Genomic DNA, 17,081 nt, shown 5'->3' on the forward strand with positions numbered 1-17,081 from the left:
CCGCCATAAAAAAGCCAGACTACAGTTTGCAACTGCACATGGGGACAAAGATCGTACTTTTTGGAGAAATGTCCTCTGGTCTGATGAAACAAAAATAGAACTGTTTGACCATAATGACCATTGTTATGTTTGGAGGAAAAAGGGGGAGGCTTGCGAAGCCGAAGAACACCATCCCAACCGTAAAGCACGGGGGTGGCAGCATCATGTTGTGGGGGTGCTTTGCTGCAGGAGGGACTGGTGCACTTCACAAAATAGATGGCGTCATGAGGATGGAAAATTACGTGGATATATTGAAGCAACATCTCAAGACATCAGTCAGTAAGTTAAAACTTGGTTGCAAATGGGTCTTCCAAATGGACAATGACCCCCAGCATACTTCCAAAGTTGTGGCAAAATGGCTTAAGGACAACAAAGTCAAGGTATTGGAGTGGCCATCACAAAACCCTGACCTCAATCCAATAGAAAATTTGTGGGCAGAACTGAAAAAGCATGTGCGAGCAAGGAGGCCTACAAACCTGACTCAGTTACACCAGCTCTGTCAGGAGGAATGGGCCAAAATTCACCCAACTTATTGTGGGAAGCTTGTGGAAGGCTACCCGAAATGTTTGACCCAAGTTAAACAATTTAAAGGCAATGCTACCAAATACTAATTGAGTGTATGTAAACTTCTGTCCCACTGGGAATGTGATGAAAGAAATACAAGCTGAAATAAATAATTCTCTCTACTATTATTCTGACATTTCACATTCTTAAAATAAAGTGGGGATCCTAACTGACCTAAGACAGAGAATTTTTACTAGGATTAAATGTCAGGAATTGTGAAAAACTGAGTTTAAATGTTTTTGGCTAAGGTGTATGTAAATGTACAACTTCAACTGTATGTGTTATTTCATAGTTTGTCTTCACTATTATTCTACAATGTAGAAAATAGTAAAAATAAAGAAAAACCCTTGAGTTGGTGTGTACAAAATGTTGGACTGGTACTGTATATGAACATTGGTGTGAAGACCAGTCTTGCACGCAGTGCATTTTGACCAAACTGTTGCCCGTTCTTTTGATCCAGATTTCTGGGGAGTATTATACCTCATATTTAAAGGGATACACCCAAATTACAAAATAACAGACTGCTTACAGGGTAAGGAAACCAATGGACAAGGTATGACAGCAATCCAAATACATGGTTCATTTTGAGTCTAAACTCTATCAGTATCATTGTTTTAGCGCGGCAGGAAAGGCTAGTGGTTAGAGCATTGGGCCAGTAACCGAAAGGTTGCTAGATCTAATCCCTGAGCTGACAAGGTAAAAATCTGTCATTCTGCAAATAACAATTTGTTCTTAACTTACTTGCCTAGTTAATGTTTGGGAGGCAAAATCCAAACAAGTGCATCTAGTCATGCAGTACCATGTGGCGGCAGCTCCAGTTTGAGAAATGTATTTTCACCAAAATTGGCAGCAGCCACCCAATCTGGCTCTCAATTTGGTACTGCTGGTTTATAGGACAGAAGCAGAGACTTTTCCACAGCGAAGAGGACGTGAAAATAATTTATACAAGGTTGTTGATGCTGGCAAATATTATTCAAGGCGAGCTGGTACGACAGGCTGGAAAGCTGAGTTAATGACTTGAACATATTTACTTTATGCCAAAGTTTGCCAGGCAGCAGAATTTAATCTCGGCAGGATACGAACCAGGAGATTTAACACGTTTTAAAGTCTAGTCATAGTCCCAGGTCTTTGTCACAGCAATTCTAGTCCAACTAAGCAATGGTACCTTTCCAACAATTAAAAATACACTATGACAGTCATTATTCATGTTTACCATTATAGAAGATATGCATGTACTCATTTAGCTCTTACCTGACACAATTCTCTTCTCTCTCAGCACAAGAACAAATATAATAACCAAATGTCCCCATTCAGTAAGTAATTGACACTAAAAGTGAAAGAATGTAAAAAGTAAACATTTGTTTTTATTGAGGCCCTCATGAATTGATCCATCATTGATATAGCACAGTAGATGCATTTCTTTTGTATTAAGACATAAAGCTATGTTCAGAACCTCAGCTTATTGATAATCCTCCCAATCATATTTTTCAATTAACAATAATCCATGATTTCATTCTGAGCCAGGAAGCAATCTTCAAGAAATACTGTAAAATCTCCCAAGTGTTCAGTGAAAGCAATTAATTCCTCATAAGCATTCAATCATCAAACATGAAGCACTTTGGATGATATTTTATATACTGCACATTTTATACATTTTCTCATTCCTTTTTTTCGTGGTAGGATGGAGTAATAAAAACAAGTTAAAGATTCAAAGTGATGCCCCGTCCCGCTGGTCCAGTCCTGCTAGGGGTCAGGGTGAAGAGGTCAAGGGGACCTGAAGGAGTGGCCTAGTCCGCCGAGCTCAGCTGCAGCACACTGGAGGTTAAAGCCCGAGGGAGACTTCAGGTAGTGATGTGTGTGTAGAAGTGAAATGTAATGTTTCATAGTCTCTAGTGTCTTTATATTTAAAAAAATAAGAGAAGAAATATCAACAAATAAAAAATTAAAAAATCGTCTAAGATGAGCTGCTGGTCATAGGTTAATGCGTAGATGCTCGGGCCGCTTGGCCATGACAGGGTAGGCCTGTTGTTTGAACTGGGACAGGTTGGCTCCCGAAGGCTGGCGAATGGGAAGGGGCGCAGAGGCCTCAGAGCTGGTCTGCACTTCCATCTGTTCTGGGGCGGACACCTCCATGACCTGCTCCTGGGGCGACTGGAGACATAGAGCGGATCCGCCGGGCATCAAGGGGCCCCGGGGCCACACGTCACCAGCAGAGAACTTGAAAGGGCTGAAAAGGAATAGGGGACATACTATGACTATGTGATGATGTGGCATATTCAGTGTTACTGCACAAGCTATGTAGGAACAGCCGTAGAGGCTGAAACAATGGAATACCTGACTGGTGTTCTTGGGCTCCCCAAAAACCGTCGGGGTGAGCGGATTTTTGGCTCGAATGAGAATTTTTCCTTGACGTTTTCAAGTACTGATGGAGCAACATACGTAAAGCCCTGCAGAAGCAATGACAGAGGGGTTATGGTCACCAGTACTGCCTACAAATGTATTAAGGAGAAATGAAGGTGAATTCTGTCATGATTTTGTATTATGAGCAAAATGAACACAACACATGTACTATGCGATTAGACAGGTTCAGAATTTGTGAAACATCACAGCACAGTTAAATTATATGGCACATGGAAATAATAAGAGGGTGGTTTACGGAGATAGGTGGGATGGACTGAGTAGCTGTTGGGTGGGTTTAAAAGCTCATGTTCTATAATAGTTATGACTTAAAACACGATGTATAATGTATAAAGCTGGACAAGTTGAATTACAGTTTAACGGATGTCCCGCCTTACTTTTCTCCAAATCAGATGTGTTATTTTTTGGGCAATATATTCTGCGCTTTGTTTATAACACAGAACTCAAACCAGCTGTGCGCGTGTGCCATCGTGCATAAATTAATTTTGTCCCCCCACACCAAACGCGATCACGACACGCAGGTTAAAATATCAAAACAAACTCTGAACCAATCACATTAATTTGGGGACAGGTCGAAAATCTGTAAACATGTATGGCACTTTAGCTAGCTAGCGTGCACATACTAGCTAATTTGTCCTATTTAGCTAGCTTGCTGTTGCTAGCTAATTTGTCCTGGGATATAAACATTGAGTTGTTATTTTACCTGAAATGCACAAGGTCCTCTATTCCACCAATTAATCCACGCATAAAATGGTCAACCGAATCGTTTCTAGTCATCTCTCCTCATTCCAGACCTTTTCTTCTCTTGACTTTATATTGCCATTAGCAACTTTCATAAATTAGATGCATTACCGCCACTGACCTCGTTTGTCTTTCAATCACCCATGTGTGTATAACCAATGAGGAGATGGCACGTGGGTACCTGCTTCTATAAACTAATGAGGAGATGGGAGAGGCAGGACTTGCAGCGCGATCTGCGTCAGAAATAGAACTGACTTCTATTTTAGCCCTTGGCAGTGCAGACGCTCGTTGGTGCAATAATTGAATAACATAGATTTCTACATTTATTTTGCAATTCGAGCGGTGTAGTCAGCCTGTAACTTCGTGCAGATTAGCAGCTCCACAATGTGATCGATTGTCTCCAAGGTGGGGGCTTTTGGTGGCAGCCAGAAGAGACAATCAAAGGAGGCTCGAATTTAGTCAAGCTTGTTCTATATAGATGATGCATCTAATTGTGCATGTTATAAACCATTTTCTTTTTGATGATAGGCTATACTCTATGGCTGGATTTATATTTTTTCCTATGCTACATTAATTTGGCAGACCTAACTTGATTGACCCTCTTTCTACAAGGCCTAGTCTATGAGAGGCCTAATCATATTTGTATGAATATTTTGTTAACGCCTGTTGACGAATCTACGATACGTAAAACACTAAACAAGAATGGTGTTCATGGGAGGACACCACAGAAGATGCCACTGCTGTCCAAAAAAAACATTGCTGCACATCTGAAGTTTGCAAAAGAGCACCTGAATGTTCCACAGCGCTACTGGCAAAATATTCTGTGGACAGATTAAACTACAGTTTATTTGTTTGGAAGGAACACACAACACTATGTGTTGAGAAAAAAATGGCACATAACACCAACATGATGCTCCCTCCACCATACTTTACTGGGATGAAACCTCATCCCAAATGTAAAGTATGGTGGAGGGAGCATCATGTTTTGGGGCTGCTTTGCTGCCTCAGGGCCTGTACCGCTTGCCATCATCAACGGAAAAATGAATTCAAGTTTATCAAGACATTTTGCAGGAGAATGTAAGGCTGTCTGTCTGCCAATTGAAGCTCAGTTGTGTATGCAACAGGACAACGACCCAAAACACAGAAGTAAATCAACAGCAGAATGGCTTTAACAGAAGAAAATACGCCTTCTGGAGTGGCCCAGTCAGAGTCCTGACCTCATCCCGATTGAGATGCTGTGGCATGACCTCAAGAGAGCAGTTCACACCAGACATCCCAAGAATATTGCCTAACTGAAACAGTTTTGTAAAGAGGAATGGTCAAAATTCCTCCTGACCTCTGAGCAGATCGGATCCGTAACTACAGAAAACGTTTGGTTGAGGTTATTGCTGCCAAAGGAGGGTCAACCAGTTATTAAATCCAAGGGTTCACACACTTGTTCCACCCTGCACTGTGAATGTTTACACGGTGTGTTCAATAAAGACATAAAAATGTATAATTGTTTGTGTGTTATTAGTTTAAGCACACTGGGTTTGTCTATTGATGTGACTTAGATGAAGATCAGATAACGTTTTATAACCAATTTATGCAGAAATCCAGGTAATTCCAAAGGGTTCACATACTTTTCTTGCCACTATGTATACTGAACAAAAATAAAAACACAACATGTAGCCGAAATAAAAGATCCCAGAAATTTTCCATACACACAAAAAGCTTATTTTTCTCAGTCTGTGCACAAATGTGTTTACATCCCTGTTAGTGAGCATTTCTCCTTTGCCAAGATAATCCATCCACCTGACAGGTGTGGCATATCAACAAGCTGATTAAACAGCACGATCAATACTCAGGTGCACCTAGTGCGGGGGACAATAAAAAGCCACTGAAATGTGCAGTTGTCACACAACACAATGCTACAGATGTCTCAAGTTCTCTACTATAAGCCGCCTCAAGTCGGTTAGAGAATTTGGCAGCACGTCCAACCGGCCTCACAACCGCAGACCACGTGTAACCACACCAGCCCAGGACCTCCACATGCAGGATCGTCTGAGACCAGCCACCCAGACAGCTGATGAAACTGAGGAGTATTTCTGTCTGTAATAAAGCCCTTTTGTGGTGAAAAACTCATTCCGATTGGCTGGGCCGGGCTCCCCAGTGGGTGGGCCTATGCCCTCCCAGGCACACCCATGGCTGCACCCCTGCCCAGTCATGTGAAATCCATAGATTAGGGCCTAAAGAATTAATTTCCATTGACTGATTTCCTTATATGAACTGGAACTCAGTAGAATCGTTGAAATTGTTGTGTTTATATTTTTGTTCCGTTTAAAATGTCTGTAGAATGTGCATGTAACAAAGAAAGAAAAAGAGGTAAAAAAAAGGCCAAAAAACAAATAAAATTTTAAAAATGTAATCCCTAACAAGATATGTAGCGGTCTTACCAGAAAGGCTTGGTTAGCGCTTTCACTCAGCGTGGAATCGTCTGGGCTGTCTACTGGTGTCTGGCTGGTGAACTTAGAGTCAAACTGGCTCACATCTTCAGCGGATTGCTATGGATACAAGAGATCAGGTGTGTTACAGAGTCTAACGCCTGTGAGAGCTTGAAAGGTTGTCTAAAACAAAACAGAAGCTCTTCTGCTGCTTACCAGGAAAGGCTTGAATGGAGGCTCCACTTTCCTGGCCAGGAGCTCTTCCCAGTTAATGTGTCGGAAGAAGGGATGAGCCTAAGGAAAGATCATCAGAAAATAATTATAACAATAGCTTTTTAATTTCAATACTTCCCTTTCCCTTCTCACTTTTGAACACTTCTATTTAGGGTCATCTTCTGTTGTTTTATGATCAAAGGCTTGAGACAGAAAGTGGCGCTTGCCAGAATGGGGTAAAATCTCAAACTCTCCTGCCCTCAAGGATGAGGTTACAGTTCATTCTTGACAGCATCAAGTCACTCCATCCAAAAATGTTCCATTCCTTCTCTTGTTCTCACCTGCACCTCTGTAGCATCTCCGGCCCCTGCTCCAAGTCTTGACGAGGCATTTCTCTTCAGCAGCTGAAAAACAAGAACTAGTATAAATACATAGGTGATTACAAAAAATGAAAATAAAAAGGTAAAATGTTTCAACAAATAGTCACCCTTTTCAGGAGATCTCTGGCTTCTTGTGTGAGGTAGGGTGGGAGGTTCAGCTTGCATTTTAAGATTTTGTCAATGGTCTTCTTCCTGTTTTCACCAGTGAAGGGTGGCTACATTTGAAGAAAGAACAAAATAATAACCTTGGGTCAACACCACTTGATTGTAATAGAAGTTGTTGTATTACCACATCATTATAAGCAGGAGGCTATGAGAGAAGTTTTGCACTCACCGCTCCAGTCAGCATATCATACATAAGCGCTCCAAGACTCCACCAGTCCACTGCTCTGTTATGTCCACTTCTCATCAGGATCTCTGGGGCCCTGACACAACATCCATTTTTTTATACATCTTCTCATGATAGACTGAGGCAGTCAATATATAAAAATTGCACAGCTTTCAACAGATTTCCATGAAGAACAGGTGGTGTGTATTTTACAAAGTGTGACTTACATGTACTCTATGGTGCCACAGAAAGTATGGGTGACTGTGCCGCCGTGGATGGACTCTTTACACAGCCCAAAGTCAGTCAATTTCACATGGCCTGGAAAAACACAACACAGAAACAAGTCAGTCAATTTCACATGGCCTGGAAAAACACAACACAGAAACAAGTCAGTCAATTTCACATGGCCTGGAAAAACACAACACAGAAACAAGTCAGTCAATTTCACATGGCCTGGAAAAACACAACACAGAAACAAGTCAGTCAATTTCACATGGCCTGGAAAAACACAACACAGAAACAAGTCAGTCAATTTCACTTTGAGGTGGCTATGCAGAACATTTAGTAAATTACATTTCCTGCAGAATAATGTTGTGTCTTATATTGATGGGGAAGAAATCAAGTTATATATCGCAGTATTATTTAATATTTTTGCTACTGTAGGTAGCATTAGCTAGCGCTAGTCAGCTGTTAGCCAAAACTCTGGTGTTTGTCATCCTATAGCTTGTTCCCCATCTTCTTTTTAAAGTGTTGCAACATGTTTTCACCACTTATTTCCATGACTGATAAAAACTCGTTTTAACATGCTCTCTCGTCTCTCAGCAGCAGACTTATAATGAGCAATATTTTTGGAATACCAAATTGCAATAAAATCTCAGTATCGAATCGCAATACATATTTAATTGTGAAAATCACAACCCATATCGAATCAGCACCTAAGTATAGTGATATCGTCTCATGAGGTCCCTGGCAATTCCCAGCCCTAATGTCTAACATGAAGTGCATATACAAGCACAAATGTGGATGTATTTACAGCTAATGTAGCATCAAATATTGTCTGACTTGCAGTGAACATGATTGCAACTCAGGATGTTTGTTCTGACATCCTTGCCCAGCTCCAGCATTACCTTGGTTGTTAAGCATGATGTTTTCAGGCTTCAGGTCTCTATAGATGATGCCTTTCTGGTGCAGATGGCCCAGAGCCATGGAGATTTCTGCCAGGTAAAAACTGCAGATAAGAAAGAAACCACATTTACATTGTATATACACACACTATACTGACTTTTACTAAGTTATTTTCTGTGCCAGGCACAGCCAACACCTGGTACCCTAATCTTCAGTTTACTGCTTTTGTAAATTGTATTTTCCCTTTCACCAACTAACATAACAGTGTAGGATATTCCAAAGAAGTGTCTTAGTGCAGTGGATCTAAGAAAACTGCCAATGGTATGACAATATTGCCTTTCGTCATCTCTACTCACCAGGCTGTGTCTTCCATAAAAATCCCCTCTCTTTCCAGTTGCATAAACAGCTCTCCACCTGAAAATTACAACCAAATTAATTAAAACTGAAAACAGACACAACAACAAAAAATACGCAATTGTAGTGTTGTACAAATGCACAAAATAATTGTGGGGAGACTACACCAAAATAACCCATTTACATTTTGAATCCTGACATTGACTGTATTTCACATACCATAGTGTGCATTCTTCTCTAACTCTAGATGTGCACAGACAGGATGTAGACACTATTACATACATTATGGTTAGATGTAATGAGCAGAGGCCCATTAAGTGTTGATGTAAAGTTTGCAAAGGCCAACATCCTGTGTGTGACAACCAATTCAGATGATTTGAATCATCATTTTGGTGAAACCATCCTTTGGTCTAAGAAAAGAAACCACCTGCATGACTGGGACTGCTAATATGGAAGGAGATTCAGTCTGACTCCCCAGCAACTCTTGGGCAACAGGAAGAGTGTGGAAAGAATGGATGGTTGTTCATCTTTGGGTGAATAGGTCGTTCGATGTAACTGCCTGTGTGACCCCTGATTTACTGACCGCTGAGGTACTCCAGGATGAGGTACAGCTTTCCCCCCGTCTGGAAGGCGTAGATGAGATCCACGATGAAAGGATGCTTCACTTCCTCCAGGATGTTCCTCTCCGCCTTGGTGTGGGCAGTGTCCTTAGCATTGCGTACAATCATAGCCTGCAAGGCCCCAAAACATTCATGACCATTATTCACGCTTTTACCACTAGTCTGCCATTTCAAAAGCCACATGATAAAATACATTTCATTATCAGTTCACGACAAGCAGCCACTGTCAAGAATGTGCTAACACTGTGTTGCTTAGAATAGTTCTGTTTGAAATTAAGCAATTGGCTTTTCAGTGCATTTTTGTAGCATAGCTTGATCGACAAATCTTGAAGTGGTATGTGACTGCATCTGTCATTAAAGTCCATTTCACTTTCACTGATCAAGCAAAAGCACTATCTATTGTGCAAAATCTAATGGACTGAGACAGCTTCTTAACAGCCAAGTCTGCAGCAGCAAAGACGGCTAACTACCAACAAGACCTTACCCACTAACAGGATCCAAGGAAATATTTGTACACAGAAGCAACATAAAACAATGTTTATTTGTCATATTTACTAAGTTTGAGACAAAATTGAGACACACTTAAGGGCTATGCATGCTGCCAATTATGTACTAAATGTGTGTTTGAATGTTGTTTTTAGGTACCTTCTTTAAAACCTTCATTGCAAATATTTTCCCCGATGCTGCCCCAGCAACTTTTCGAACTTGAAAAACCTACAAAAAGAAAAAGGGAATGACCAGTTCAAGACAATGGGCCAGGCCAAATAATGACAAGTGTGACATGGAATTAAAAAATGTCATAAAAGTAATCTTATGAAAAGACATTTGAATAAGAGGAGGATACCTTTCCATAACCGCCCTTTCCCAGCACTCGCAGCAGCTCAAAACACTCTGGCCTGATGTTCTCTGTTCCTTGATTGACGTTGTCCTCAGATATCTCGATCTTCTCACAGTCGTCCATATTGCTGGGGAAAGAAGTCATGCAATTATATGCTCACTTTCAATACACTGACTGTAGCACAGTACAATTACTATAACTACTCAACATAATGATTTAATCGACCAGGCCTTTATAATGCTAAGTGTCAACACTTACAACTCAAAGCCGCTGCACTGGTCCATGAAATCGTTGATCTGAGTCTGACAGAAAATGTGAATTAGCACATTGTAAAAACAAATCTGCTTTATAACTGAAATCACTGCAGAGCCATAGAACCGCAGTAGCATCTCATTAGATTCAGCAGGAATGTTGATTATATTTTAAAAGTGTTCAATCTTAGACGCAAGGACAACTGAAATCAATGCAATATTAGTTACAACATTAACTCAACAAAGGCCAACATGCGAGAGCATACCATCATGTGAAAGCAGGTTAAATTACAATTTGTATTGTCTACATTTAATTCAGAACCCTGGATAGCGGATCTTGAGCTGTAGACTGCTTTTCTTGACAGCCTTAGAATTGACCCCTAATTTACGTTTATTATGTTATAAATGTTAAATCTTTATGGAGGTAAATATTTTACACCCCAAAAAACATGTGACGTAATATTCAGTGTTGCCCAAAATCCTTGACATGAGATGCGATTACTTACGAAATGTTTACGCTAAAGTTGTCATTCTTGGTAGCTAACTGTCAGTGCATGAATAGTTATTTCATACCATTTAAACATGGCCCTATACAACCAACTCACTGGCTAGTTGTCGAAAATTGTTCATAGATAGGTCTATCAGAACTGTGGATGTCCACTATAACCATGATTAAAAAGCTTGTCCAAATTGGGATCTGCCTGTGTCCACATAAAGACCTCCAGTCCATTTTGTTCTAAACTGCAGAAGTGCCAAAATAAACTGTTGCACACCAGCAACCAAAGCACGCTTGCCTTTGCTGCACAGACTGCCCAGCAAGTTTGAAAACAGTATATTCAATATTAGTATAACGCGGTACGTATGCAAATGTCGTAATTCAATGTATAACAACTATCTCGCGAAAGCTGAGAACAAGTGACAGCTCATGAGTGTTCATTTAGCTGGTTGATCTGTGCGGCTAGCTAATGTTAGCTGGTAGTATTGTCAAAATTGGGCCTAATGCATTGGCAACAAACCAAGACGACAGGCCTAGTAAGCTAGCTAACAAGGCTATTAGCAGTTACATCGAATACTTGTGAAACCACACGCGACAAAAATCGAGCAAATTACCTCCTCGAGCTCATCGTCGGAGACATTTTCCTCCGGCTGATCCAAATCGATGTCGAATATACCCGCCATCGCTGCTCTCGTTCAGTCCGTGAAAATAGCTCGCGCTCCCCGCCTCATGGACAAACACACATCGCCGCGGCCATAACCGGCTACTACACAGAGCATGCGCACCACGCAACCAACCAAGTGAAGCGCGGACATGATCGATTTGTTGCAGGAAACGCGGCGAGCTTCAAACCAGATTGGAATACAAACATAACACTCTCATTGACAGTTGGAGCAAACATAGCTAGCAAGTTTATTTTCCACACATAATCATTGAACATTTAGGCGAACATACTTGAAAACAACAGCTTTTGCAAACAGGAATAGTAATGTCCATCGTGACAGTACAACTTGGACAATGTGGCAACCAGGTAGGCCAAGAGTTGTTCGAGGTGATCAGCAATGATGCAAATGATACGCAAAGAAAGGTTTACAGTGAATGCAGCAGTGAGCGGTTCTTCAATGAGACTGCAAATAGAGGTAAGTTAGCTATTCCTAATGATAATAAGATGGTGCACCGCTTCTAACATGTAAACTTAACAGATGTGTATTTAACATTTAATGTTGTCTTTGCACAGAACTCGTGGCAAGGTCAGTGCTGATTGACATGGAACCCAAAGTCATCTCGCAGAGTATTGCAAAGACTGCCAAATCTGGGAAGTGGAGATATGGGGACCGTTCACACTTCAGTCAGAAACAGGGTTCTGGAAACAACTGGGCAAATGGGTAACGACGTTTTCAATGTGCAGAATTTGTTTGGAGGGGCTGGCCACCTTGTAATTATAAAGGCTCTGAATTTTTCATGACCACACGACGTGACAGGAAAAACTGGTCAGGTGACATCATGTACAGTGCATTCAGAAAGTATTCACACCCCTTGACTTTTTCCACATTTTTGGAAACGTTACAGCCTTATTCTAAAATTGATAAAGTAAACATTTTTCCTAATCGAGCTACACACAATGTCCCATGATGACACAGTGAAAACAGGTTATTAGAAATAACAAACAGAAATACCTTATTTACATAGGTATTCAGACCCTTTGCTATGAGACTCGAAATTGTGGCCGCCATCATTCTTAAATGGAAGAATGTTGGAACCACCAAGACTCTTCCTAGAGCTGGCCGCCCGGCCAAACTGAGCAATCGGGAGAAGGGCCTTGGTCAGGGAGGTGACCAAGAACCCGATGTACACTCTGACAGAGTTCCTCTGTGGAGATGGTTCTCCCATCTCTGCAGCACTCCACCAATCAGGCTTTTATGCTAGAGTGGCCAGACAGAAGCCACTCCTTAGTAAAAGGCACATGACAGCCCTCTTGGAATTTGCCAAAAAGCACCTAAAGGACTCAGACCATGAGGAACAACATTCTTTGGCCTGAATGCCAAGTGTCCTGACAGGAGAAAACCTGGCACCATCTGTACGGTGAAGCATGGTGGTGGCAGCATCATGCTGTGAGGATGTTTTTCAGCAACAGGGACTGGGAGACTAGTCAGGATCGAGGGAAAGATGGACGGAGCAAGGTATAGAGGGATCCTTGATGAAAACCTGCTCCAGAGCGCTCAGGACCTCAGACTGGGTCGAAGCTTCACCTTCCAACAGGACAACAACCCTAAGCACACAGCCAAGACAACGCAGGAGTTGCTTCGGGACAAGTCTCTGCATGTCCTTAAGTGGCCCAGCCAGAGCCCGGACTTGAACCCGATCAAACATCTTTGGAGAGACATGAAAACAGCCGTGCAGTGACGCTCCCCATCCAACCTGAAAGAGCTTGAGAGGATCTGCAGAGAAGAATGGGAGAAACTCCCCAAATACAGGTGTGCCAAGCTTGTAGCGTCATACCCAAGAAGACTTGAGGCTGTAATCGCTGCCAAAGGTGCTTCAACAAAGTACTAAATAAAGGGTCTGAATACTTATGTAAATGTTATATTTCCATTTTTTATTCTTAATATATTTGCAAAAATGTCTAAAAACTTGTTTTTGCTTTGTCATTATTGGGTATTGTGTGTAGGTTGATGAGGGGGGAAAAATGATTTTATCATTTTAGAAAAAGGCTGTAACGTAACAAAATGTGGAAAAAGTCAAGGGGTCTGAATACTTTCCGAATGCACTGTAGTTAGGAAAAACTCTATGCCCCGCATCTGACAGCAGTGTCCATAGCACTATAATATGACAACACTGTGTTTTCTTTTCTTTGTGTGTAGATACTGTGTCCATGGACCACGTCATGAGGAGGTAGTGATGGACATTGTGAGGAGGGAGGTGGAGCACTGTGACTGTCTGGCAGGAATCATGGCCATGATGAGTGTGGCAGGGGGCACAGGGTCAGGGGTGGGCACATACGTTACTCAGTGTCTCCGGGACGAATACCCAAACTCCTTCATCCTCAATCACCTGACATGGCCCTATGGCACTGGAGAGGTAAGAGGCTTGCTTCAGCACCTGCAAAACATCACAGATCTGTCAACAAACATGTATATACAGTGCCTCCGGAAAGTATTCAGACCCCTTGACTTTTTTCCACATTTTGTTACATTACAGCCTTATTCTAAAATGGATAAAATAAAACATTTTCCTCAGTAATCTATACACAATGCCCCATAATGACAAAGCAAAAACAGAAGGGAGAAACTCCCCAAATACACGTGTGCCAAGCTTGTAGCGTCATACCCAAGAAGACTCTGTTGTAATCGCTGCCAAAAGTGCTTCAACAAAGTACTGAGTAAATGGTTTGAATACTTATGTAAATGTAATATTTCAGTTTTTTTATTTTTAAATTAGCAAACATTTCAAACCTATTTTTGCTTTGTCATTATGGGGTATTGTGTGTAGATTGATGTGGACAAAAAAACAATTTAATAGATTTTAGAATAAGGCTGTAACGTAACAAAATGTGGAAAAAGTCAAGGGGTCCGAATGCACTGTAAAGGCCTAAGATTTATGTTTTACAATACAGACATATTTCCTATGGAATAAGAAAGTAATATTGCAAAGCATTTACTTTTTACATTTGTCATTTAGCAGACGCTCTTATCCAGAGCGACTTACAATTAGTGCATTCATCTTAAGATAGCTAGGTGAGAACCACATTTCCAAAGTAGAAATGAAAAACAATTACACAGTTACAATAATATCATTTTTGAATGTAGAAACAACATCATCAGTACTCTCTGGATGACCAGTTTTCACTAATTGCTGTATTGTGCTTTCCTTTTGAAGGTGATAGTCCAGAACTACAACTCTGTGCTCACACTGTCACACCTCTACCAACTCTCAGATGCCATCCTGGTTCACGAAAATGACACGGTTCACAAGATCTGTGCCCAGCTCATGAATATCAAACACATATCATTCAGGGACGTCAACAAAGTCATCGCCCACCAGCTAGGGAGTGTTCTGCAGCCTGCACTCACTGGTGACTCCCATGGTGTCTACAATAGAAACCCCATAGGTGAGCACTGAGCAACATCAACACTGTACTGTAACAACACACATTCTGTACATAAACATATGCCCCCTTCAAGTGTAGTCGGAGGACGAAACAAACCAGTGTGTCAGAAAGTCTTGAAGTTGCATATCACACACTGTGTTTCCAGGTGAACTGATGAGCAGCCTGGTATGTCACCCAGAGTACAAGCTTCTCAGCGTGTGCAACATTCCCCAGGTGTCCAGCTCCTCTATGGCTTACAGCATGTTCACCTGGCCGGGCCTGCTCAAACACCTTCGTCAGATGCTCATTGCCAACTCCAAAATGGAGGAAGGCAAGTGTTGTGTTCTCATAGTGCATTGGTCAGAAATGAGTGCTGTACTAGTCTTGAACACTAGGAGTCTGTATTGGCTAACTGTGAAATTCCAAATCAATCTATGTCCCCATGCAACTCAACATGGGTCTATTTATATTGATGCTGTTTAGTCATGAATTGTATTTTTTTAAATATTTTTTTGGGGTGTAGCCATGCTAGTTTGTATAAGCTAGCTTCTACATCATGTGTTTACTGTTTCATGTCCAGATGTTCATGTTAATGCTCTGAGGACTGTTATTTGTCAGGCATCGACTGGCAGGTGCGAGCCCCTTCTCTCCAGCCCGAAGGGATAGAGAGGACCAGGAGTCACAGACGACCAGGCTTCAACACCTCCCTGGCCAACCTGCTCATACTGCGGGGGAAGGATGTGAACAATGCAGAGATAAGTAAGAGACCAGTACATAGGTGTCTAACTACTATGGGACATTAGACTTTAATATAGATAGTAGTTGATTCCATTTTATTCATTCTAGAATCCAACAACTTTTGAATGTTTTTAAATCTATAGGTGGATTTCAGCATCCGAGTCTATATACCCCCTGGCTTCCAGCAGATGAGGCTTTCAGCATGTGGAAAACCCCAGTCCCCTTTAACAAGTATGAGAAGTCTGCTATACTGGTCAGCAATAGCCAGACTCTGCTGAGGCCTCTGGACAACATGGTGGGGAAAGCCTGGAACATGTTTGCCTCCAGGTACAGTTAGACACATCATGTAAAAAAGGCATGCATGTTCACTTACATTGACGTTTTCCAATGGTAGACTTCTGATTTAAACTACCTCATTCCCAGGTTATTGGGTTTCCACATAGTGATGTGGTATCTTTGCTTCCATAGGGCCTACATTCATCAATACACAAAGTTCGGGATCTCAGAGGAGGATTTCTTGGATAGCTTCACATCTCTTGAACAGGTCATCTCTAGCTACAGTCAACTTTGATGCTACGGTCTGCTTTGGACCAGTAAGATACGACAAAAACCAGGATTCACTCCAACTGCAAATTTGGACAATGTACTTTCAGATTGAGCCAACATATGCAGTGTTTAGCGTGAATGTGGTCTCTGAACATTGCCTTTTAAACTGCGCAATCAGATTGTATTCCGGCCTAAGCCAATAAAAAGTTGCAGGGAGCTGATGCTATATTGGCATGTTATTGGACGGGAGATTGAACATTACACAGGTACTGTTCTCTTGAGTCAAAGAGCATTAATGTTGAAAGAATTACATGTACATTTATGTAAAATGAATTTATACAAATAAAATTCCATTATTCAAGTACATTGAGGTGTATAAATACAAGTAACACATTTTATATGAACAAGGCTTTTTATTGACAATTTTTCAGAAAAGATCAATAATGCCCTACAAAGATGTCTTTGTTGGGAAGGTAAGTTTGATTTGATCCATTAGCCACAAAAGGTACTGAAATTAGCACATGCTTTTAAAGGTTGTACCATAGTCAAGACAGCACTCTTCAGATGGTTAATACCCAGAACTTCAGACAGCTTACAGACTGTTGTCGCCATGTGATTCAAACAGTCAACACCAGTCTGATAAGCTATCTGACAGGATGGGAGAGGGAGTAAAATACCTGCAACAGCCAGGACCAGGTCTATACGAACCAGCTTCAGAAAACGTATTTTCCCGACAGGACAATAAGCTGTGATGATATACAACTCGCTCATATCTAGTTTCAAATTACAACATATCAATTCCATATTTTCCTTTAAATACATTATTCTCCAATTTACAATATAGCGATCCATATGCTTTGAGAATCTTGGCACTTACCTTTTGGATGTTAATTCTTTAAAAGAGGTTCAAGCATTTTTTC

At 41.2% G+C, this 17,081-nt stretch overlaps 2 protein-coding genes across 3 annotated transcripts; one reads left to right on the plus strand and one right to left on the minus strand.

Moving 5' to 3' along the window:
• Positions 1 to 1,947: 1,947 nt before the first annotated feature.
• On the minus strand, positions 1,948 to 11,573 carry LOC106581130 (ribosomal protein S6 kinase beta-1). 2 transcript variants are annotated; one of them, XM_045703818.1, is made up of 15 exons: positions 11,405 to 11,573; positions 10,302 to 10,345; positions 10,050 to 10,170; positions 9,851 to 9,919; positions 9,169 to 9,316; positions 8,588 to 8,645; positions 8,234 to 8,334; positions 7,334 to 7,424; positions 7,113 to 7,203; positions 6,886 to 6,993; positions 6,740 to 6,802; positions 6,402 to 6,479; positions 6,198 to 6,305; positions 2,938 to 3,050; positions 1,948 to 2,830 (listed from the first exon to the last, which is right to left on the minus strand). In XM_045703818.1, exons 1-15 carry the CDS (start codon positions 11,471 to 11,473, stop codon positions 2,575 to 2,577), a joined length of 1,518 nt encoding a protein of 505 aa, XP_045559774.1. In that variant the 5' UTR covers positions 11,474 to 11,573; the 3' UTR covers positions 1,948 to 2,574. The 2 variants fall into 2 exon arrangements, with proteins under 2 accessions (XP_045559774.1, XP_045559775.1); XM_045703819.1 differs by lacking the exon at positions 10,302 to 10,345 and having other exon boundaries at positions 11,405 to 11,550.
• On the plus strand, positions 11,569 to 16,525 carry tubd1 (tubulin, delta 1). The gene is made up of 8 exons (XM_014162952.2): positions 11,569 to 11,929; positions 12,028 to 12,175; positions 13,652 to 13,868; positions 14,667 to 14,898; positions 15,044 to 15,208; positions 15,496 to 15,636; positions 15,759 to 15,942; positions 16,084 to 16,525. Exons 1-8 carry the CDS (start codon positions 11,779 to 11,781, stop codon positions 16,184 to 16,186), a joined length of 1,341 nt encoding a protein of 446 aa, XP_014018427.1. The 5' UTR covers positions 11,569 to 11,778; the 3' UTR covers positions 16,187 to 16,525.
• The last annotated feature ends 556 nt before the right edge of the window (positions 16,526 to 17,081 follow it).

This window comes from Salmo salar, chromosome ssa20 (genome assembly GCF_905237065.1).
Source record: "Salmo salar chromosome ssa20, Ssal_v3.1, whole genome shotgun sequence".
Classification (NCBI taxonomy): domain Eukaryota; kingdom Metazoa; phylum Chordata; class Actinopteri; order Salmoniformes; family Salmonidae; genus Salmo; species Salmo salar.